The following is a 24,411-nucleotide window of genomic DNA, read 5'->3' as shown; positions in this document are numbered from 1 at the left end:
TGTAAAATCCTCATAAGCGTCGCAGTTTGATCAGGAGAATCATTCTTGAATTTGTCACACATGTTGACCAGTTGTTTATGATTGAGACAATGGCCAGTACACATTCAAAGACAAGAAATAATCAATCAATAATAATCACGTACTACAAACACTTAAGAAATAATCATTTGTCAATTCAATGACTATTTTTTTTGGAATACTGTCTTCACCATCTCAAGCCAAAATGTAATTTTATTATAATTTCTTCACCTTCACATGTTTATTTGACCTGATTTAGGTTTAAGAGTCCCAAATTTCTGTTGTAGTTTCATCTGTGCACCCAGCAACATGTTGGAGGTTCATACTTATTTACCACAAAGTTTCTCACTGCAGGATGTCGGCCGTTTGAGCTCCACTGTCCGAACTTGGTTTGTAAAGTATGTGAAACAACAGTGGTGTGTTGGGGGAGCGCTTAGAGCCTGAAGGAATTTGTCCAGGGGAGAACAGCTGCTGTCACCAGGTGGTTGACTTTCTGAGGCTGTTTCCTTAACATGGGCCCAGAGTTTTGGTTGAAGCTGTGGACCGAAGTGTCCTTTCTAAACGGTGACATCTGAGACAGAGCAAAACAGCGCATCTAAGAGACAAAAAATATGACTAAAAAATAACTAACAACCTAACACTGCACATTGTCTCCTCTGGTCCAGCTTTAAAAGCCGCACATCTCAAACCTTAAAATCCCCAAGCTTCCACCATAATAAAAAAAACAGGTGCTGTGAAAAAAAAAAGCTTCTTGTCACAGATTGATCCTCTCATTGCAGATACATTCATACGTTCATACAATCTATGGTCACAGGTACCCTGCTTTACCTTCTTCTAACAGCTCTAACACAGCAGCCTCATCACATTTAAAGCAGACAAACCACAGGTGGGTCAGTGGCTCTGCTCAGTCCAGCACGGACCACGTCTTGTGCAACCTGCACTAAAAAAAAAAAGATTTGTTTTACACTGCCTAATGCAGTAACTGTTCCACATTGGTGTATCCATGTCGCTGGTCAACCAAGACAGTGCGTTGTTGGTTCTAGACAGTCGCCGTGGTAACGTTTTCCTCGGCACTGTTGGCGGTGGCCGCTGTGCCCGCCGGGCTCCCGTTGACAGGCGTGTGTGGTGTCACTTTGGCCAGCCGGTGCTCTTTGCTGTGGACGCAGCTGCGGGCGCATAGCTGGCAGGAGGAGCAGGCCAAGTTGCAGCAGGGTAAGAACCGACAGACGCTGACCCGCCACAGGAACCACCCGGGCGACCAGCAGCACCAGCAGAGCACCACGCCGCCCGCCACCACAGCCAGCACGATGTAGAGGATCAACAGGGACAGGGAGGCAGGAGAGTCTGGAGATGAGAGAGGCAGGATATGGGTCAAACATTTTGGGGGCCTTTATGATGACAGGACAGTTGAGAGAGACAGGAAAGTCACAGAGTGTTGTCTATTGTGTCATTCTATGTATCACCTTTGTATAGTAGCTTGTGGTTTGTGTATTCTGTGTATTTTTTCATATTTTATGTTATGTGTAGGGACTACAGATGGAAATTAGCTGTGAGCTAAATCTGGTGCAACCATCTCCTCATTGTTTTCTGCAAATGATTAATGTAATTGCACACTGTCCCTTAATAAACTAATTAAAAAAAAAAAAAAAAAAAAAGCGAGGGGGGGCTGGCGTGCTCCCACCAAACATTTCTGACAGGTTTGGGGGCTGAACAGCTCAAACTACACAACCAGTAAATAAGGTGGCAGTTTTCAGTTTCATTACCACCACCCCATGTTTTTTTGTTTGGTCTTTTTTTGTTTTCATATTATCCAGAGTGGTCCCAGCTCAAGTCCCAGAATTTGCCATCAACAAAACAGGATGACTTCAATGTTCTTTGGAAATCCAACAATCATGTCTGTTTCATTGACATTGATCCATTTTGTCTAAAGTTTCAGTATCATCAATGCAAATGTGACCAAAAGCTTGTTAAGATCAGTGGGTCCAAAAGTAGGGCTGACAGGGTCCCAAGCAAAATGGAGAAATCATTCTTTTTAACTACATTTCCATCTTTACATAATGCAATGACAGAATGTGTGACTGTTTTGGTTTTAAACACTTTAAAACATCTTATCAGGGGTCCATGATCTAACTTGTATCAATTAAGGATTCTTGATGCTTGGGCCTCCTGAAAGCAATTTGAGAAAAGTCATTCAAATACACTGCAAATTCAGTCCTACACAACATGTTTGTAGATAATGAATCAGACTACAAACTACAAAATCTAGGAATTAAAACATTAGACAGAGAACCTATAGGAACAATCTCAAATGACACTAAATACAACTCTGTACTGTTTCACCACCAAGTCAGAACAGCACCACTTTCAGTTTAACTGGAAATGCACAACTTCCATAAGCTGAAATGAACAAACTCTTCTTTCTGCCACATTGCAAGCTGTTTAATCAGCTCGACGACGCAGACAATATAGCTTCTCTTACTGTGGGATAAATGAACCTCCCATATTGATATGCATGAAACCCACCGACTGTTGACATTCCCAGTATATATTCCCAGAATCTGTCTGTCAGTCCGCCCAGGCTGTGTGCAGACCTTGAGGGTAATTGAAATGGATCTCAGCTAATAAACAGCTGCCAAACTGCACAGAAGACACATGTAAATCCAGCTCTGCCTCTCTCAGTGGGACAGTCAGAGCAGAAGAATGGTTGTTTTCAGACTCAGCCGGGTCTTAAAAGAGATCGGGGGGCTGACCGGTCCAGACACTCTCTGATGCTGGAACAGAAATGGGTCACTCAGACGGCTGCTCTTTGTGAGAATCCATCAAGTCTTTAGCTGAAATGAACAACTCAATGGCCACCCCCATTAACTTTATACCCAGTCATCAGGGCACTTTGCATCCAAATGGGCTCTTAGTTTATTTGATGACCAACCAGCTGCCTACAGGACATAAGCTCGGCGTGTTGTACAATGAGTCATCCTGGTTTAGAGTGGGACGTTTGAAACAATTAAGATTTATTATAGCACAACGGTCACTCACCTGTTACTGACTCATGGTTGGGGGCGCCGTTTGGCACGGCACAGTTCAGATGAGTAACAAGTGGCACCGTGGGTGGATTCACAAAAGGTGGAGGTGGGGTTGCTATCGGCGGTGGAGGTTCAGGAGGTAAAAGCTGACCTGCTGGTGAAGGACACATTTGGGTTACTGTGTTATTTTGATCTATAAAGACGGCGCCAAAATCCCAGAGTCCCCTCCAACACTGGAAAAACTGTATCTGCTGCCTGATCAGCTGACTGACCTTTGCAACCCGTGGTCAGGTTTTCCTCTAGGTCACTTCCATCCCCACAGTTGTCGATGCCTTTTTCATCACACACCAGACTGAGAGGGATACATTTCCCATTCCTGCAGGTGAAGTAGGGCTCACTGTTGCACTCTGATTGGTTGAAACCTGTGGAGGAAGATGACGGTGAAGGAGATCTGAGGGTGGAAGTGACAGAGCGATGGGCTCTTTTAAAGTGATAGTTCACCCAAGATTCAAATTTCACTCATTATCTACTCACCCTCATGTCGACTAAGAGCTGTGAGAATTTTCAGAGTCCTCCGTGCCTTCTCTGAGTTACAGGGGGGTCCGCGCAGCAGTATTTGTCCATATAATGGTTGTGAATGGATACCACTTTTCTTCGTCCAAAAAGACACACCAAAAAACATCCAAATACCTCCATACTGCTCGTCTGTAATGTCCCTCTTGTATTGAAGCCCCAACATGAGAAATTGTTCCGCTGGTCAGTGCAAATGTAGCTTCCGCTACAAACAGCTTAAAATATAGACTTAGCCTATTTCATTTTTTTCGGAACAATTTCTCATGTCGGGGCTTCAATACAAGAGGGACATTACAGACGAGCAGTATGGAGGTATTTGGATGTTTTTTGGTGTGTCTTTTTGGACGAAGAAAAGTGGTATCCATTCACAACCATTATATGGACAAATACTGTTACGGGACCCCCCCGTAACTCAGAGAAGGCATGGAGGACTCTCACAGCTCTTAGTTGACATGAGGGTGAGTAGATAATGAGTGAAATTTGAATTTTGGGTGAACTATCCCTTTAACAACGACTAAAAATCCTCTCCTGACCTTACCCAGTCTGAAGGAGGTAAAGTCCCCCACAAAGTCGACCCTGGGCTGCGTCCCCCGGGTGACCAGCCTCAGGGTCAGGTAGTTTCCCGTGGACAGCACCGGCCGGGGCAGGCTCTTCCCACAGAGAGGAGGCCCGAGGGGCGGCGAGTTCCTGTCACGTCCGTCGTAGAACTGAACGTACGAGCCAGCGTGACATGGGTCCCCCGGACTTTCACCGGTGGTGGGCTCCATTCTTGGGTTGAGGGGGGCGGAGTCACGAGGGGACTCTGGGAAGAGAGGAGCCGGGCTCAGAGGGGCCACTCGCAGCAAACTGTAGACCAGGAAGAAGCGAAAGTGGAACTGGACTTTGTCTTTGGGAGAGCTGGCCTGCATGGTGAGGTGGCAGTCGGTCGCCATGGTCACAAAGTAGTACTTCTTGGATTCCTGGTGCGAGTTGACGATCATGCCGTCACCCCGGATCATCTGGCCACAGAAGTCCACCACATTCACTGACAAGAGGACAAGACACCAGAGACAGGGACCTCAGACACAAACTGATGATTCATTCATTCAATCAATCATTGTCTCAGGAAATGAGAACACAATGTGAACCCTGCATGTAATTCACTGTTTACATCTAAGTGTAGGCTATACATCTGCTACAGTACACTGATCACACTGTGCACTAGGCTATATATAATAGGAGCTCAGGCCTTTTTAAACTTCTTCTGAACACATTGATTTAACTGCAATATATCACCAATCTCCTGTTCTACCACATCCTCAAGGTGTTGGACTGGCTTCAGGTCTAAAGACTGATCCCTGAAGTTCACTGAGCTCACTGTCACTATTTTGCCATTCGGACCATGATTGATGGTATTGGTACTGAGAAAAAAACATCCCTAACAGGTCTTCATTGACAAGGTGTTGTGCTGTTGTGGTCTATCCAAATCACAGATGGACATTGCATCAGATTGCCATTTGATGGAAGAATAAAGGATGAAAACAACAAATGAAGCTGAATAAGAATATCCAATATTAAAAAAAAACAAAAAAAAAAACAGAGGATACGAATAACTTACTACGACTTACAAATACTTTCTAATAAAAAACTGATGGAAGAGAAAAACAGGAAAAAATCTTGAGTGCATAAATAACTGGACATGAAGAGGTGGTGATGGTGTCATCAGCCTGCTGATCGGTTGAGTCAGGACGGGACAGATATGGGAGGGCAGATCTGGATCCACCAGCCCACATCCAGCAACCCGGTGCCACCCCCACAGCCCCTCCCGCTGTCTTAGGGCCCCCGGCCAAATAATGGCAAAATTTACGACCACCCCTGGAGTTTATTAGCTCTGTTTCCCTGGGAGACAACCAGATCCTCCTGCACTGACCTCCAGGAATGTCCCAGGGCCCGGGAGCCCCTGTTGGTGGGAAGCCGCTTGTCCCCTCTTCACCACACAAGTAAATACAAAACCTCAGGCCACGGTTCAAAACAGGGACGACCAGAGGACGCCGAGTCCCCAGTAAAGATTTTACAGGCTGAAAATTCAGCGCTTTTTGAAAATGGTGAATGACTAAACCAGTCTAATGGGGCCATGTCATCCCAGTATATATATCCCTTTTCAACATGAAATTTACGAATTGTCTTATCAAAGAAACACTCATAAAATACTGATAAATACAGTCAACATAAAACAAACAACATAATAAATGTAAATAAATTACATTTACATTCAAAATTTCCAGGTCTTATTACTAATATAAGTGTGAACTATGACAGTATTTAATCTGTATTTTTATCTCATTTGCAAACCATCACTTTACTGGCTTTTGCTAAACCAGATGTATTCCTGGAGTACTTTGTTTTCATGGATAAGTGGCATACACATGGAAACACAGGCAAACATACAGATTACATACACATGAGCAGAAGTCAATGGCTGCTTCTGTCAACAGAAGACACACCAAACAAAAATATACATCAAACTATCTATAAAAGCAACAGCAACATTCAGCAAAATGATACATATAATTTCTCATTAACACACAGGTCCTTTAATCTGCAGTAAAAGAGATCAAAACATACACCTCCAATGATCTGCATCACTTATAACACATACTTCTGTTTTTTTACTCATGTATAGCAGTGGGTGATCATTTAGGTATCAATATCCACTATATTCAGAGTCGAGCGGCAAAAAGTTTGACCACATACTTTGTTTTACCATAATAAAAGCAGTTTGTGCTCTCACACCGACTGATGCAGGTTCAATACATAATCTAAAATACTTTATCAAACTGCTGTCACTGCTACTCTTGCTGCTCACATATAAACTTAAACATGGTTCAATCTCACTCAATGCAAAAGCCAGCAGAGAAAGTGAATTGCACACTCGCACGTCACTTTCAACAGAATATGGACCTCACGTCCTCCTGTTGTCCCAAACAGAGTGAGGGGGTGATGAGGGGGTGAGGGTCTTACCGGTCTCGATGGCCGAGCTATGGAGAGTCACGCAGCAGCAGAGCAGGAGGAGCAGCCTGAGCAGACGCTGGCAGCAGCTCTCCACCTCCAGATCCATCATCCAGGCTGCAGGGACAAGTGTGCAGAGGCGAAGGTCGGACAGTCAGCTCACAGAGGGGAGGGCGAACCTGCCATGGCTGATCTCAGAGGGAGCGAGGAGGCTGCAGCTGTGGAGGAGGAGGAGGAGGAGGAGGAGGAGGAGGAGGAGGAGGAGGAGGAGGAGGAGGAGGAGGAGGAGGAGGAGGAGGGAGCACAGGAGGGATCAGAGCAGGGCTGAGGCTGAGGCCGCTCTGCTCTCCATCACAAATAAACTCTGGTTCAGCTGCAACAGGCTTTCTGACCCTCCTCTCTGCACCCCCCCTTGTTCATGTGTCCTGTCATCTCCATGACAACACTCATCCAATCAACCGTCAGCCCACTGAGAAAAAAAAAACCCTGTTCAAAGTCAATTACCCAATACAAACTTCCCAGTGTCATCAATTAAGAAACTGCCAAATTTTCTTTTCTGCTGCCTTTTATTTCAATTGCTGATCTATAAGAAGATTGATTTGTAGATTAAAGTCAGAAAGCTGTGACTTTTCCACATTAAAATGTCTAAAAATGACTAGACATATGTTTTGTTGTTGAGTCAACACAAATGTTTCCATCAATTCTCAAACCAGAAAAATCTGGGATTCACCTGCCAGTGACGTTTCGATGTTGTGTTTGTACCATAAAGGCTCAGGCTAATCCTCATGCTTGACTTTAGAAATCAAAAATGCCCCCCCCCATACCCTCTCTGTGAACACGCAGCTGCTACATCCGCTGCCCTCTTGTGGCTCAGAAGAAAACACATAACTGAACTTGTTTTCTTTGCATTATTCGAGGTCTGAAAACACTGAATCTATTTTGTTATTTAGGCCAGTTGTCATTTTCAGCAAATAAAATAAATGCTCTAAATAACGATAGGCCTACTTTTATTTCATATTTGGGTGACATGTTGACAGTTGTAGAATAAAACAAATGTACTCAAACACATGCCTATAAATATAGTAAAACCAGAGAAACTGTTAATTTTGAAGTGGTCTCTGAATTACCTTTTTTTTTTTTTTAGAGCTGTATCCAAAGACTACATGTAAAATGAGTGTTGCAGACTTTCCTCATTTCACATTAAAATGTTTTTTTTTGGTCCAGCACCCACCCAATACTGGGCAAGTTGTTTTTCACTTTGGCTGTGTAACCAAAGACCCCACAGGTTGGTAGCCTACTCTCTATCAATCAAGATGGCGCTGGACGCTGGCAGCCTGTTGCAGTATTGGGAGTAGCTGTAGGAGTTACACACCATCCTGGACAACTCTGCCCATCCTCTCATCGAGGAGCTATGGCAGATGAACGCTTTAGATGCTCCTTTGTGCCCACCGCCATCAAGATGTACAACAGCAGCCTTAAATAATAATAATAAAATACACTGTATCAACACTTTTTTTTTTTTACAACTGTGGTGTTTTTAATGTTTGTATATAACTGGGTATTCTACTATTTATATATTCTTCTGATTACATGCTTTTCTCGCTTTTATTACCTGCTTTTGCTGCCTTGTAATACCTGAATTTCCACCCGAGATGAATAAAGTATCGTTATCGTTATCTGACCTCACCCACTGGCACAGATGTTGAACCACAGAGAGTGAGCCGTGTAAACCATCAGTTTGTTTACATGGGATCTACTTTGTGGTCAGCATTGACAGCTTTGCAGGCTGTTTATAAGTTTAGCAAAGTGACTAACTTGAAGTACACTTGAAGCTGTTGAAAGTTGTTTTTTTTAATTTAAGAAAAGGTCAGTTTTTTTTTTTTCAAACACAAACAAAATTAGAGATAAAGAACATTTTAAAGATACAGATCAGTTAAAAGCAAATCAGTTTCAAAAGAATATTTACAAAGCGTAGTTACACAAATGATAAGTTCTGGCACTACACATGAGGTAAACCATGTACTGTGCAGTGTTGGTGGTGAACTGCATCATCACTTCACCACTGATCTGTACAGACCAGTCACCAGTGAGACAAGCTGCAGCTAGAAAAGTGTGAACTGATTACTGTGGAGTAGTTTACTGAAAGAAAAGAAAATAACCACCGCGTTAACAAAGTAAAAGGCCATGAGAGGAAGATTCAACACGGCAAACGAGCTCAACAGAAAAAAAAAAGTGGCAGTAGCTTTGTTATATGTTCAACACACAAAAATAAATTAAAGCCTCAAGCATCTGACTGTCGATTAATGTTTCACCCTACTGTCTCTTCACTAAGATCTGAAGAGATTTAGACTTTCACCTGTCCGGTATGTTCTCAATCATCGTAGCTAAATGTAGTAAGGACGGTGGCTTGATGTCCTCTTTGATAAGGCTTATCTGCAAAAACAAATTAAACCATAGTCAAAATCGAAACTGGATCAAACAGCAAAAAACATAAAAAAACAAAACAAACACTTTGTAGATGCAAACGATTGTGACACAGGTACAGTGGCCTGACTCAATTCAAGCTGAGTGATTATTTTTTTCTTTGATGACACAACCACCTTTGATCTGAGTGAATACAATGTATTATCTCAACATTAGGTTTCTAAACTACTAAAATATTACAAAGTGATCGAACTACCTTATATCGATCTAATTAATTTAAGTACTTGTGTTCGGAGGATCTTCAGAAATTTAAATTTTACACTTGTTTCAGGTGTGAGCGCCATGATAAGCCGTCACACCTCCATTGAAATCATGTGATTGACGCTATGTTTAAACACAAGTTGAAAGGAGAGGAAGGGAGCATCGGTTCTGTGTGAGCATGAGAGAGCAGTGCAGTGTGCCTTCACTGTGTGTTATAATAGCAGCTGTCCTTGCACAGCACATACAGCAGTGGAGGGGTTGGGGGTCGGGGGGTTGCCTAGTGCCTACAGATGATGAGCTGAAAGAGCCACGTTCACTGTGGCTTCATCTCAGGATATGTCTGTCAAATAAGTGCATAAGTTACTGTCATAATAATCATCAACTGTGTAACAAACACCATCACATACTGCATGTCCTATTGCATAAGGGAAATCTCAGTTCCCGTGGGTTGAAGCAAATAGTGAATTTGAATTAGGTCAAAAATAACTCCACATTCCTCTGAAAACACTGCTTCACTTAACAAGGCCAGAGCCACAATGGTGATTTAAACTCTAAACAATCTGGATGCCAACTGAATAAATCAAAAGGAATTAAGGGATGTCTGGAGCTCTGAAGTACCGTAGTCAATATTAAATAATTATAAAATAAAAAGTCAGGCATATAAACTGTGAAATAATAATTTATAAAATCCTTTGAGAAACCAGCTAATTGTGATAAATTGTTGTTGTTTTTTGTTAAAAAGTTTTGTTTTCATTACCCTTTAATGACTGTGCTGTTGTCACCACTGTAAATAAATGCAGTAAACAGACAATGAAACCAACATCTCCTTTTGTGGATGTTGAAGCCAACGAAAGCCTGCGCCGTTAGCGGAGTGAGCTAACACTTCCTCAGGCACTAGCAGCCTTGTAGTCACGGTGTTGATGTGTATCCTATTACTACACGGCAGAACCATTCAGCTGGCTCTAACCAGCTACATCAGGTAGCAGCAGCTTCACTTCCTAACTGAATAGAGGTAGGAGGTACACGAGGGCCTGTTCACAGCATCACTATCATGAAAAAGATCCATTATGAAATAACACTGCATAAAATTGACTTGACTTTCAATGGTTTCCTTAGTTATTTTACAAAATATTGTTTTTTGATGATTCATTATTCACTGTTTAATCATTATTTATTATTTATTATATAGTTATAGTCATTGACTTCTCTGGGCTTCCATAGCCTGTGCTACGAATTTAGTTTAATTGAATTTTTTTCAATGTGATTTATACATGTATCATTACTGGTCACCATTGTGATGTCAAAATATATATTTTGTGCTCATTTGTTTGTGTTTCCCTTTAATATCTGAAGTCTGATGAGGCTGAATCTCAACTGAACAAGCTGTTAAATCCATCTGATCAGCAATTCGTCCAAAAAAAAAGAGAGCTAACTAAAAGGCAGTAGGCAAGGCTTGAGCAACATACTGCTCTGCCGATTAATGAAATATTATTTACTGAGCACTCAGCATAAACCAAAGTTACTAATGTATCACTAATACAATGATAAGAAATACTGTTACTATTCATTTATAAACTTTTGTTTCTAAAATCCTGCAGATACCAAAGAGTTTTCTATTCTAATAGTAAAATAAAATCTAATGGAAGCTTGGAATATTTGGAAGTTACAGTAATTTTTGGCCTGAAAATGTTTAGAAACTGCACACCAGCAATGCAAATATTTCTAAAGACAAACTCCCCAATTTGGCTGCTGAGTCCAGTAGAAACTGCAAATCCAGGAGGCATCTTTAAATCAAAAGAAGAAGAAGAAAAACTAGCTTATTGTGTTTGACCCTGAGCTTGAATTCTGGTCATGGCAGAGTGACTGCATGACCACAGAGGATGTGCTGTGAGCTGGCAGAGTGTTTGGCCACAAGAGAGTGAAACTAGCTAATCTGTCTATGAACAATGGCCTTCTCAGGATGACTTGGCAAATGGGGGTGGGGATGCGGGTGGTGGTAGTGCTCGGTGAGGATTTCTTCTCACTGCCCGTCAACATGTTCAGTTTTCTCTTAGAGGGGCGCCGCTCTAAAACACTGCAGTCTTGATTCGGGCGCCAACCCTTTAAACACTGAGGTGTCATCTGCGTGGCGGTGAGAGACTCTGGTGCAGCTAATGGATTCCATTGATGATGTGATTGTGCAGCAGCTCCGGCTCGTGGTTGTGCAGGGTGGGAGTCAGCTCCTCGTCTCTCAGCCTGGCGTTCTTCCTGATCTCCTCCAGGGAGTATTCCTGCACCAGGCTGCCGTTCTCAAACACAGTCACCAGCAGGTCCTGAAGAACACACACACACACGTTAATCACTGAGGGCAATGATAGAGTTATTAAACAAATACAAACTCAGGGACAATGGCATACAGATTTAGCATCGAGTTGAAAAAGTGCCAGCTACTTTATTTTGTCCCCCAGCTGTATACTGTACACTGTGACAGTGGGGGATCTACTGAAAGATGTTGTCTCCATTAAAGTGATACGGCAACATTTTTTTTTCGTGTCTTGCCTCACTCCCGAGTCGATGACAAGCAGATAGACACCATCCTTTCGACTGTGCGTGCAGTAACAAGGGAGATAGAGCCGTATCGCCCGTAATTAGCTTAGCTCAAACGCTGGAAGTGTATAGGAAGGGATAGCCTGCCTCCTACCCAAGCCGAAATCAGCATTTGACCGCTCAAGATGCCTTACCAGAGAGTTTTGTCAGCTCTGAGACGAAGATCAGCCCGCCAGTTTCCGTTTAGAGTTGCTGAAGAATGACTCAGATGACTTTAGGTGGAGGCAGGCTAACACTATACATCACACTATACACTTCCAGCGTTTGAGCTAAGCTAATTACGGGCGATACGGCTCTCCCTCGTTACTGCACGCTCAGTCGAAAGGATGGTGTCTATTTGCTGGTCATGGACTCGGGAGTAAGACACGTAAAAAAAAAAAATGTTGGTGTATCCCTTTAACAGAGATTAATCATTTCTAATCGATTAACACTGTGAAAAAGTTAAAGAACTAGGACATTATGTCTTCAGATATTTTAAGAAAAGAACATAACTAATAATGAAGAAGCTGTATGAAAACCAAAAAATTATGAATTACAAGTAAAAAAGTTACTCATAGTTGAGACCCTGTAGAACAGCATGGCTAGTTAGGTATTTCAACCAGCCACAATAAATTTGATGGTGTGTGCTGTAAAACAGAGACACTTGAAGACTTAATATGAAAAGCTGACTAACCTCCTCGGGCTTGCCTGCTCCTCTCTCCACTGTCTCCAAGAAGCCATCAGAGTTTCTCCTGAGTGATAGCCGACCTCTCTTTGACCTCTTGGATGGGTCGGTCACCGGCTGCTTGTACACGTCCATCTGCAGGGAGACAGAATACTATCTTAAAGCCAACTGATGCCCAGCTCAAGTACACCTGAGCAAACTGAAAGCATCTCTCAGTAAGGATTAGAGTGTCTGTCTCCAACGCAAGTACTACAGCTGCGCTCAGAGAACCAAATGATCTGTATCAGGGTGAAGTGGTGGGTTGAACCATGGTCTCTTGCAGTAATAAGTAGATCCAGATCCCACTCCACTTACCCCTTTGCCATTAGTCTCTACGTAGCTGCACTTGAAGGCACAGCTGAGTGTATCTCTGTTGAGTTTCTGAAGCAAGGCGCTGCCACATCCGAAGAAGACGTTCTCAGCACTCCAGCCTTCATCGCTCAGCTTCTGGAGGATCTTGAGAAAACAGAGAAAGTAAAAGCTTCAAACACAGTGATCATCAGGCTTTTATGTTGAAGGAGTATAAAACGCTCTGTTTTCTCTCAGCACAAGAGCTTCAGTCAATGTGTATGAGAAGTAAAGATGCATTTCAGAGGAAAAGCTAATTTCTGGTTATATACTGTATGTTTTGAGACGACTGTGAATCAGAGGCCAATAGACACCTAAACAACACAAGCTATTTAATGCATCTAAATAAAACCTGAACCTGGGTCTCAATGAGTTACATTTTATTCATCAACGCCTGTGTGGAGACATTATTCCCCTTCCTTCTGTCCATTTTGAACCCCCAAAATGTTAAATCAGATGTATGGGAAATAGCTGTGATGAAACGAGTCAAACAACCAAACATCCTCTGACCTCGTCCACTGAGCTGAGGTCGATGCCGTCTCCTTGGATGATTCTCAGGTAAGAAGGAAGCACCTTGTATCCAACCGAGTTCAGAGAAGAGCCAAAACATTCCTCTAAAATCTTGATGACCTGTAAAACAAACAAAGCTTCTGAATGATTTTGTACATGCAAGTGTCAGCTGCACAGGTTAATCTAAGATTTTATATATTTCAGAAATGTACCTTAAAGATACTAAGCTACAACAGCCTATATTTCACCATTTGCCACCACTGAAAAATTACCAGTTTGAGTCAACTTATCATATTCATTTTAAGTAATACGACAAGTTAAAAGTCCTCTCAGACCCTCTGAATATTAAGACCTCTGGAAGCCAGAAATATTTAATACAGAATTCATTTATGAAGAGTGTAATCTGGGAGAGAGAAGAGCTGTTTTTTCTTCTTGCCTGGAAAAACCAAGTAGTGCCTACAATGTGCAATTGTCAGCTTCAACACACACTCACCACCAATTATGTAAATGTCTGAAAATAGTTTAAATCTCTAAAAAAAATATGGGAATTATACGTGAGAATTTGTGGCAGCCTGACTAATGAGCCTTTAAAGTCAGTTACTAACATATCCTGTTCGAGGAAACACTCATTACAGCTTAACTTGATTTGGGTTTTTTTCTTTCTTGTTTTTGTGTATTGTTCATTTTGGTGGAAGGAAAACAGTTTCATATGAAAATGGTCACATAAATAGATAGTGATACATCTTTCATGTCAGATGTGGTGTCCTGCTGCCCTCTGCTGGACAATCTGCATTTTTTTTTTATAGCATATTTGTCTTCAGAGGTGACTGGACACAACTCAGGGTGAAGAGAGGAAAGCTGTGGATGGGAAGACCTGAGCATGGTGAATTTGGTGAAGGTTTTTTATCCTTCATTCAACAGCACAGTGATAAAACATCTCTGAAGTGCAAACAAACAACATGATCTTTTTTTTTTGCATTTCATGAGTAAAATGTCCATAAAAGATCTGGAGCCTGTCGTAGAGATGTTTTTTCCAAAACTTGAAACACACCTTTTCCAGAGTGTGAAAGATGTGAGTAGTAGGTGTAGTTATATCTTGAATACCTGCTGTAATACTGTCCTCTAACACCTTTAGTTGCCCAACAATGACTAAGCTGGTCTTGTTATTTACCTCAATAAGAGTCTCTGCGGGATCTCCAGAGTCTGGCCTGATGACCAGACAGGAGTCTTGACTCCGTTCCATGACACGCTCCTTCAGTTTGTCTCCCCAGATGTGTTTACAGGCATTAAAGATGTCGTAGCTGTCGCTGACCACCGACACTGGTCCAGAGGAGAACTGGTCTAGGACTCGTTCAAATGCCTCCTTTTCTCTGCTCCTCCCCCAGGAGATGATGGTACTGGTTGACAGGAAGAAAGTAATCAACACTATCATAGTACTAGAGATCTTAAAATAACCATTGACTGTGTCAGTCTCCTCAGAGATTTAATGACACACCAACTGGGCAGATCCATAGGTGGCCGGCCACACATAAAGGCTAAATGTTTTAAAGTTTCTCAATTGTTTTTGGGGTGTTCTGTGCCTATGTTTTTAATACTGAAGATTGACAGGAATATGGAGAAACAGAGGAAAGGAATGATGTGCAGCAAACAGTCTGGCTAGCAGCTGGATTCGAACCAGGGGTTACTGCTCAGGGCAGATACAAAACTACCCATTACAATGACAGCACGCTACGTCATTGTGGTCATCCTTGGCCGACCAATCCAATATTACCATTTAGCATTCCGAAGGCAAACATGCAAATGTGAGTAAGGATGAATTTGAATACAGTATAGTGTGTGTGTAGTGTGTACAGTATAATTACCTGTGCTCTGCTGCTGGGATGGAGAAACCAGCCATCGGGCAGCCATAGTACCTCTGAGCCATCAGCAGCCCAGCCACTGTGTCTGTGCTGCAGAAGTTAACCAGGTGAGCTGCTCCACCTAAAGCTGCAGACTGGAGAGTGGAGATGAGAATCATCCGTCACTAAACGGTTCCAATTTACATCTCGAGATTCAATTCAGAGCATGTTTCTGTTCTTGCAATGAGGTTCAGGCAGTCAGTGACAGATTATACACAACAGCTCTGATTCAAGACCTTCATGTGATGTATTACAGTCACTTATAGAGGTGAAAGAAAGTCAATGTCAGAAGCAAAGGGACTAAAAACATGTTTTACTTCCAACAGAGAGACAGTGACGTCAATTACCATGTAAAAATCACGGCGGGTGGAGTACATCTTCCTTCGATGCTACACATATTTTCTCAACAATTCCTATGACTGACTGCAATGTCTGGGTTTCTTTCAGTCACTGGTTAGAGGAGTGCTGTAATTGATGCTGGTGATTCAACACTCTCAGTTTAGCTCGAGTATCATCGTAGAAAGAAGCTAAAACCAGAAAGTACCAGAAGTTCCTCTAATGACCACTACAGTGTGGTCTCTGCATTTGCCTCGAAAAAAACAGCCAAAAATCCCCCCGATGGGAACAGGCTTGCACCGACAATTAAAAGTTACGAACCTACTCCTAAAACTATAGGCAATGGGCCAATTTGCCAAAAATGTTGAACTATCCCTTTAAATCTATGTATAACTAACAACATGGTCTCTTAGAATGACAGGTCTTTGGATTAGCTGGAAGTTAGGGGCAGAGTGAGGACGTAAGACCAAGTTAACAATGGTGGAGCAGCTCCCTCTGAACTTGAAAAACCACTCTACACAACCATGTGGATAATGTTTACAGAGACAGAGTCAATCTTTATTTACAGTCTATGTTTCAGCTTTGAGAATTAGTGTTAAATATTTGTTCCTCCATTTACTGTGGACAAGAGGAGACACTGTTCTGCCTGTACTTTGTCATAAATCAGCTGCTTCCTGGGTTTAAGAAGTGAATTGGACATATGAAGATTATTATTTTAGACGAAAACATTTCCACCAGCTGTGGCACTGACACTGATAACTGAATTTACGTTCCAGCGTTATTCTTATTAAGCTAAGTCTTTCCCTCTGACACTCATTGAGTTCTCTTAATCTAACCTTTGTGCCTGTAATCAGTGATGTCAACACTACTTATATCATGCAATAATTTGATAACATCAGCATGACGCAGCCATATGCACAAAGTAGATGTCACGAGATGATCATTTGCTATGTTTGGCTGTTCACATCAGGATTTTCAGTTTAAATTAAGGCCACTTGTGAGGAATTCAGCTGATTCTTTTGAACTGATAATGTAGGAGCACCTGTGTCATTATGCAGACATGTGCCCATTTATTTGTTTTCACATGTACAGCAGCAGAGTAAATAGAAACATGGTGTGACACTCTTACTCACCTCCTGGGAGGACACCCCTCTGTAGCCAAAGTCGTGTAATTTCAGGTCCAGGCCTTCCAGGCTCCCTGAGGTGGCCTTGAGGTGCTTGGCCAGGATCTTCTTAAACTCCCTGGATACGGTGGCCACTGTGATGGGATACCACATCTGAACCAGCATGGTCTGCAGCCAGCAAGAGGGGGGATAAGGGGTGGGGGTTGGTGGAGAGAGAAACAACCGAGAGATAGTGACAGTGAGTGATCAGTAGAGAGCGGAAATAAGAGGAAAGGGAAGTGATAAGAACTGATTAATACACAGAGAGAGAGAAAGGCAATGGGGCAACTCTGTGCAAAATGCAAATATTTTATCTTTATTTAATGGTAACTATTCATATTAGTTTATCTACTCATACAAACATTCTCTAGTTTAAGGTTAATAAATTGACATCTCTGGCTCAAACCATTGCAAGTAGTAGTAGAGTAATAACCATATAAGGACAATGTGATATTTGGGAGTATACACAATGTTGTGGGCTTTAGAGGATTGTGTCAGCACTGGACTGTCTATGTACATCAAGCAAACAGTCATAAGTAGTGTATAATGATGTTATTATAACATATTGATGTGAATCAGAGTAGCTCTACCTCAATGTAGTTGGTGAGCCAGTAGAAGTTGGGGTCTGTGTTCTCCACAGTGAAAAGCACGTTTCCTCTTGGTATGATCCTCCCCTCAGGGATGGCTTTGATCCGGATGGGGAGACGGCCATCATGTTTCTGACAAAGGGACCAGGACATTGACTTCAAGTTAGCTTCATATATGATGAAGAGGATTGCATCTCAATTTAGACAGACATGAATCTCTTTGTGTACCTCAAGGAGTTTTCTCCAGCTTTCCTCATCAAACACAGCTTGCTTGAAGTGCATTTGGTAGAAGAGCTTGGCTTCCTGAATCTTCTCCTCTGTGACCACGGGCCCTGTAGAGAACAATCCACATTATACATCAGCATATATCCACTCATGGCGTTAGGATCCTGCCTATTCATTTTTCAGATCAGAGGAGAGGATGCAAAATGTACCTGTGAGGTACTTCTTCATCAGGTACTGAAGACCGAAGAACACCACTTCATTGAACTGGGAACCTTTCTTGCGTCTGCATTCAAAGTAGGAGTAGATTTTGCTGAGGTTTGGTGGATACTGTTTGTAGTGTGTGATCTGAAAAAAAAAACAGAGAAGAGTCGATCAGCCAACAGATTAACCAGAGCAAACATGTTACGGAGTAGTTCTAGTAATCACCTGCGGCATGTGTTATGGTCATTTATCACGTCACGCAGATTTACGTTGCGAAACAGTGTACAACATAAAACCCTGGTCGGCACACAAATGATAAGCTGTAAACGGAAGGATTGTCCGCTCTGCGTGACGTAAGCATATTTTCTGGATCCATGTGGGAAGGAATGAAGACAGCTTAAAGCACAAGTCTCTCTTTATGCTCCTGCAGCACTAATTTGATAATCAACAGCAACAAACCAGCTGCAGTTGGAAGAAACAGCTCAGAGAGGCAGTCGCTCTGCATTCTTCTGCCCCATGCTGCTCCTAGACAAGTCTCCTCCACTCTGATCCTGCTCCACCCTCAGGAGAGCAAACGCAGTGACGGAAGGAACGGCAGCATTTCCTTATAAAGAGTAATTTATTTCACTTTATCTGGACATGTCACATATTGCTATTCTCAGGATATGTCACTTAAAGATTAAAGATGGGATATTACACAATTTCTTTTGAGGATTTTTTTTTTTACAAAAAAAGAGAAAAAGGCACATAAGGCCTGTTCAGACCTGCATTATTCTGCATCTCAGATTGGCTCATAGTTTCAGGACTTTGAGGTCAATTCTGAGATCCGGTGCCTAAAACCACATTTTGGGGTCGTCTGGACCATGTGGCCTTTGGCTTTTGCATCTACAGCAGCTACAACCGTCACAGACCGCTTCCTACAAAAGATGTAGCCTAACCTCTGAGTGCTTTGGAGCATGAAAGTAGTGTTGGTGAAGATACTGAACAGAACCAGACACAACAAAACAAGAAAAGAATATAATTAAGAAGCAGCAAGTGTGTACACACACCAGTATAATAATGGTTGGACCATCCTGTTAAAAAATGCAGTGTGTATGAAAAGTATTAAGGTCTGCATGTCGCAAAGGGACATATCAGTGAATTCCTTAGTAACTTTGGTTGTGAAAGTTAAAGCGCTCAGTCGTGCTGTGGTTGCATACGGGATATAGGCTAGTTGTTAATTATTACACAAGTTATGCAACCAAGAATTTCAGCAGAAAACAAAACACAAAGCCAAAGTCACATGTAGACCGTTGCCCTAGGCTCCAGTGAAAGAGCATATGCTGGCAACATCGTAATCAGCATCCTCCCCACTGTAAAAATCTAATTTTGCAAGGGAGTGTAATGAAATCTGGGCTGGGAGATTGGAGAAGGGAATGTAAGGAAAGTCAGGAGTACTCTGGAGGTGGAGTTTCTGTGGTGAAAGTGAAAGCGCTTCTTCTTTCCTCCTTTACTCTCCTCCTGATGGGAAAGTCAAAAGCAAAATGTCAAACCAGAGTCCACCTGAGACCTTCTGGCGGATTTGTCCTGTTGGTGGCAATAAACAAAACGTAAATAAAGATGGACTTGGCCAATGATTCTCGGGGCCGCTTTGATACTGAGAATGAGCGGTGCCTCACCCCACACCCAGACTCTGGGTTAATCAAAAACGGGCAAAAAGGTGGAGCATGTGGAGCTGGTGGAGCATGTGGAGCTGAGACCAGTGTATGCTGGTTTGTGGCAAGCATGTGCTCACCCCCGTCATTCAAAGATGTCCTCAATTGAACATAATTTTAATGAAATGTGAAGCTGGATTATACTGGAGAAAAAAAACCCTGTATGGTTGTAAAGAAGGAGGAAATGAGCTGTAGAAACCAAGAACATGTTTATTTCTGCTGTGGAATTGGACACCATGGTGATTTACTGACTGTTGGAGCCAGACTGAAGCAGCCATTAGAGTAACTGCAGCTTTTGGCACTTCAGTGTTGGCTTCATTTTTCAGCCTTACAGCTTGCAGTTTGGGATCACTACAAGGGTGAGGATTTATCTCTGCTGGCCGCAAATATCTATCTCTACTAAATTTAATGGAGATCTATTTGGTGTGATATTTCAGTTTCGACTATAGCAATCTCATACTGAACTCTGTAATTGTGAAATGATCTCAGACCGTGTACAGTTTTCTTTAATTATCAGCTAACAAACACACACACACAGACACTATCAAACAAACAACCCTGGCCAATATTAAAATATGAAGTACAAGTTCTGTCCATTTAACATAATACTCATGTTTTTAGTCAAAGCCTGAATTAATCAGAATAGAAATGTTTGACTACCCTGTTTGGCACATATTTAAGAATCGCCTACAAAACGAAGTCAGTGCATCCCTCACTAGTGAGATTCAGAGACTCTGTACCCATGGGCTTTGATGATACCAGTCCTTTACAAATCTGTGGAGAGATTTTCTGCCATTGTGCACAGATGCTCTTTGCTAGAGGGGTTCTATTTCTCTCTAAATACTTTTTATTGGATTCAGATCAGGGGACAAACTTGGCCAGCTCATAGATTTTAATTTGTCCATCTTTGAAAACTCTTGTTTGATTTTCACTGTCTTTGGGATCATTGTCACATGTTGGGGAATTCCTCTCCTGCCAAGCTTCTTGGGACAGGGAGTCATCTTTTCATTTGGTATTTGGATAAACAAACTTGCATTCATTGTGCCATGAAAAAAAAAAGTCTCTCCGACACCTTCTGCACTCCTGGCCAGGTCCACACCAAACATTGCTGATCCAAACACATTTATTTTGATTTCATCTGACCAAAGAATGTGCTGCCAGTATTAATCTGGCCTCTTTTCATCTTCATTGGCAAAGTTTACTCTTGTGATTTTGTGTTGTATTGGGAGTTGTGGTTTTCTTCCTGGAGGTTCACTCGATGCAGTGTCCTACACTGTATCTGAGCTCTCACTGGGACACCACTTTCCAAACAAAGTTCTGGTGCCAATTCAACAACACTTCCCCATCTGTTTCCTAATGCAAGGTTGTGTCATATCCCTAAACTAACTTACCCACCGGCTATGGCAAACATTTTCAGTTGGTTGCACCTTTTTAAAAATAAATAAATAATAGGTTGCCTAATTAGTATTCGTGCACCCACATATACAAAAAAAACACAAAAAAACCCCTACTAATATCAGACAATATTGATCCATTTCACCTGAGACATTATGAACCTCCAAGGACAACAAGCAGCTGCATCAGACAGAAAAGCGATGTAGCCTATAAGGAAGGCGACAGTTTAAAACTGGCAATGAGCAACTGTGATTGATCACATTACATTGAACACTCACATGACAGTGATGTTTTACATGCATTAAGATCTACAAAACAACTTTGAAGAAAATTATGCTTGACAATGAACAAGGACACAATTGATACAAAACCACTTTGCTGTGAATGTGGTTTCCTTTAAAACCATAGACATGAATTCTATGTGGCTTAAAAGCAGACGATGCTTGCAGACTTCCAGACAAGTTGAAATGACACTAATTGTTAAATCATAGAAGCAGGACTGTTTAAAGGTAGGGTTGGAGATCCTATTCTGGAGCATTTATTTTACTAAATTGTTTGAAATCCTCTTCACACTCCGATTGCAACCTTTTAATTAAATGCTTTTTCACAAAAATGAAAAATGTCAGTCACCTGTGTCACAGACAATCCTGTAAAAACAGTATCCAATTTTCGTGAATGCGACGTTAAAGCCAATTGGATCATGAGGTGTCCTTTTCCGTACCGCTCTTCCTGCACTAATCGCGTACGCGTTCAGAGTCTTCAAGGAGTTACGAATGCGGAAAAGAGATCTCCAACCCTAACTTTAAGATACAACCCTGAAACACAATTAGCCTATATGTTTTGTGTTTTACAACAATGTCTAACTTCTATGTCAAACAAAAAAATTTGAATAATGATTAAACGGGAGGCGCACAGTTATATTAGTAGCATTGTTTAAATCTGTAGTACTTTAAACTAGAAAATTTGGTATCGTGTAAAATGCTGAGCTGTAAACTCCACAACCCCAGTGGACGTTCAGATGAGGTCATCAGATTGTACAAAATCAGTCTCTATTATGCAATTGTGATGACAGACACACTGGAGGAATCCTCTTGGCATTGCTTCTGCGTTGGGCGTGTTTGCCGGGGTCGCTGGAGCTAATATAAAGGCCGGCTGGTCATCATCCAGACCTTTTGCCATCTGGCTGCAGTGCAAACCTTTGAATGACATCTAACAGTGACATCTGACATTTAACTCTACCATGCTGAGCGTGTACTGGATGTGCCAGAATAGCCTGCTCAAGGACTGACTCACAGCTGGACTTGGGTAACAAACTGACATGTGACACAGAGCATGATTTCCACTGTCATGAAACTGAAAGCAAAACTGTCAATGGAGGGTTGGGCTCTGTGATAAAGAGAGTGGGCACTACTGGTTAAGCGTAAAGCATAATAATATCAGTGGAACGGTGCCTCGGTCTTTCAGAGTCTTAAGCAGCTAAGAAATGTCCTTTAAATCAGCACTAAGAGATAAATTACCGTGACAGTGACTGTTTCAACTATTTCTAACAACTGAAACACAACCATTGCCTTTCATTCAGTAACATTGGGTAAACTGTTAACATTGCTACTCTATAATAAGCATAGTGACCCTTATCTTTTTAATGTTTTGCACATGTAGCTGCATTGATATGGCATATGCCCCTGTTTTTTCTCAAATCTCAAATGAACCTGAAGATTAGAGACCCTTTTTTGTAGTCCAATATCAGACACACACGTTTTGATGTGTACTGTAAATGTGTGTACACAATACACATACAAAAGACCCCGTGGTCATACAGTAAAAAGGCAATGTGACCATGGGCCTAGTGCTGTTGACATAGTGAGGATTTAGAAAAATGCGTGTCTAATCAGTGAAGATCTGATGTGAAGAAAGGTTTCTTTATGGTGAAAACGAAACTCAGCCATTACCCTCCACCTCTAACTATACAGAGGGTCATCATCATTTATCGTCAGTGCTTGTCAATGGACTCTACCCCCTGTAACCTCTGCTCTTGGCTTTAACAAGCTGTAATAACAACAGCATGCACTTCATTCAGTTTATACGATTTACTGGTGGCGCCTTAGCTACTACGTCAGTCAAACATATTCACTTAAAAAATAAAAATAAAACCGCATGAAGAATAAAGCAGCGATGTGTTGTGGTATGTCGGCGGACTAGCTAGATTTCTAAATAAACTGAAATTACTCAAATTTCCTCGAGGAAAAAAAAAAGAAGCATAAACGGGACAGGAAAGGGGACGGAGGAGAGGGACAGGTCTACTCACCTTGTAGGAATCCGTCGCTAGCAAGAAATTAAAATCCTGCGCTGCCATTGTTGTTGTTGTTATTGTTGTTGTTGGGGGCGAATGAATAAACGTTACCGTAGCTGCTAAAATGTCACTTCAGACTCCGTGTGTCCTCGTAGCAACTTAACAAGAGAGCGACCCAGGACCGAGTAGCTGCTATCAGACCTCCGACAGACGGGAGGACACGGAGCCGATGAGAATGAGCCTCCAACGACGTAATATGGTGATTTTTTTTCTTTCTCTCTTTTTCTTTTGGTTTTGTTTCGTCTCTGTGGCTCTCCGGTGAAACCAGAGACCGACGTTACAGCAGCAGCAGCAGCAGCAGCAGTGGTGAACCAGGCAGGGCAGTGATCATTTTGTAGGTTGGGGGGTCGTTGGAAAAGGGGCGGGTTTCAGCAAGTACGCATGGCCACGCGCACGTCCTCTCGCCGCCTCCTACGTCATGCTGCGTTCAGGTACATCAAGGACTTTTGCTGTTTAACGTGAAAACGTGAAAAAAGGAGAGTTCGTTTGGCGTTTTTTTTTTTTGTCTATAATGTAGTTAAGAGCACCAACATTTGGATTTGCGTCAACTAATATAGGTATCGAAGTTAGATGAGATCTTTTTGGATGCAGGCAGCCCCTGACTTTAATGTTATCTAGTCTTGTGTTACCTGATCTACTGTTACTACATCTTTAATCAACATTTAAAAAAAAAAAAGCGCAACAAAGTTGATGCAACTCTGACATTTGGCAGAGTAAGTTCGCTGTTTTATGAATTAGATTACCACCAATAACTTCCTGTGAATATTTTTGTTCAATTTAATGAGAGTAGCAGCCTTCAAGATGATCATTTCCAGTCTACCCTTTACAGTAGCCTACAAGGAAACACAATAGCAGTTAGCCGGTGCATATTCTCATTTGTCCAGGTCATAGTATTTCAAAGGAGGTTAAATCGAAAGCAAATAACTAAGTCCAGTTGCTTTCGATTTAACCTCCTTTGAAACAATAGCAGTTAATAACCAACATACAAAAATATAGATTTAGGCTATCTGAATCACAATGTAGCCTAACTGAGCCGAGGACCCACTGACAAATTCATATTAATTTTACAGTTTTATAGCCTATGATATAGGTCACCTGCAAAACCACTAAGAACAAAAGTCACCAACA

General features: G+C 41.9%; 2 protein-coding genes across 2 annotated transcripts; both read right to left on the bottom strand.

The window, feature by feature from the left end:
- Nucleotides 1–1,057: 1,057 nt before the first annotated feature.
- Nucleotides 1,058–6,711, bottom strand: ldlrad2 (low density lipoprotein receptor class A domain containing 2; the record flags this gene model as incomplete). Its single annotated transcript, XM_083971276.1, has 5 exons — nucleotides 1,058–1,362; nucleotides 3,055–3,195; nucleotides 3,314–3,463; nucleotides 4,153–4,638; nucleotides 6,615–6,711. The coding sequence occupies 5 exons, from the start codon at nucleotides 6,709–6,711 to the stop codon at nucleotides 1,058–1,060; spliced, it is 1,179 nt and encodes a 392-aa protein (XP_083827402.1).
- Nucleotides 6,712–8,428: 1,717 nt separating this feature from the next.
- On the bottom strand, nucleotides 8,429–23,586 carry nampt2 (nicotinamide phosphoribosyltransferase 2). The gene is made up of 11 exons (XM_083971304.1): nucleotides 23,239–23,586; nucleotides 17,853–17,988; nucleotides 17,647–17,750; nucleotides 17,422–17,550; nucleotides 16,802–16,960; nucleotides 15,297–15,427; nucleotides 14,606–14,831; nucleotides 13,435–13,554; nucleotides 12,892–13,032; nucleotides 12,547–12,672; nucleotides 8,429–11,599 (listed from the first exon to the last, which is right to left on the bottom strand). Exons 1-11 carry the CDS (start codon nucleotides 23,284–23,286, stop codon nucleotides 11,438–11,440), a joined length of 1,482 nt encoding a protein of 493 aa, XP_083827430.1. The 5' UTR covers nucleotides 23,287–23,586; the 3' UTR covers nucleotides 8,429–11,437.
- Nucleotides 23,587–24,411: the final 825 nt, after the last annotated feature.

The sequence above is a fragment of the Trachurus trachurus genome (genome assembly GCF_905171665.1).
Source record: "Trachurus trachurus genome assembly, chromosome: 5".
NCBI classification, from domain to species: Eukaryota; Metazoa; Chordata; class Actinopteri; order Carangiformes; family Carangidae; genus Trachurus; species Trachurus trachurus.
The sequence above is the reverse complement of the archived record's forward strand: the minus strand, read 5'-3'. Positions and strand labels throughout refer to the sequence as shown.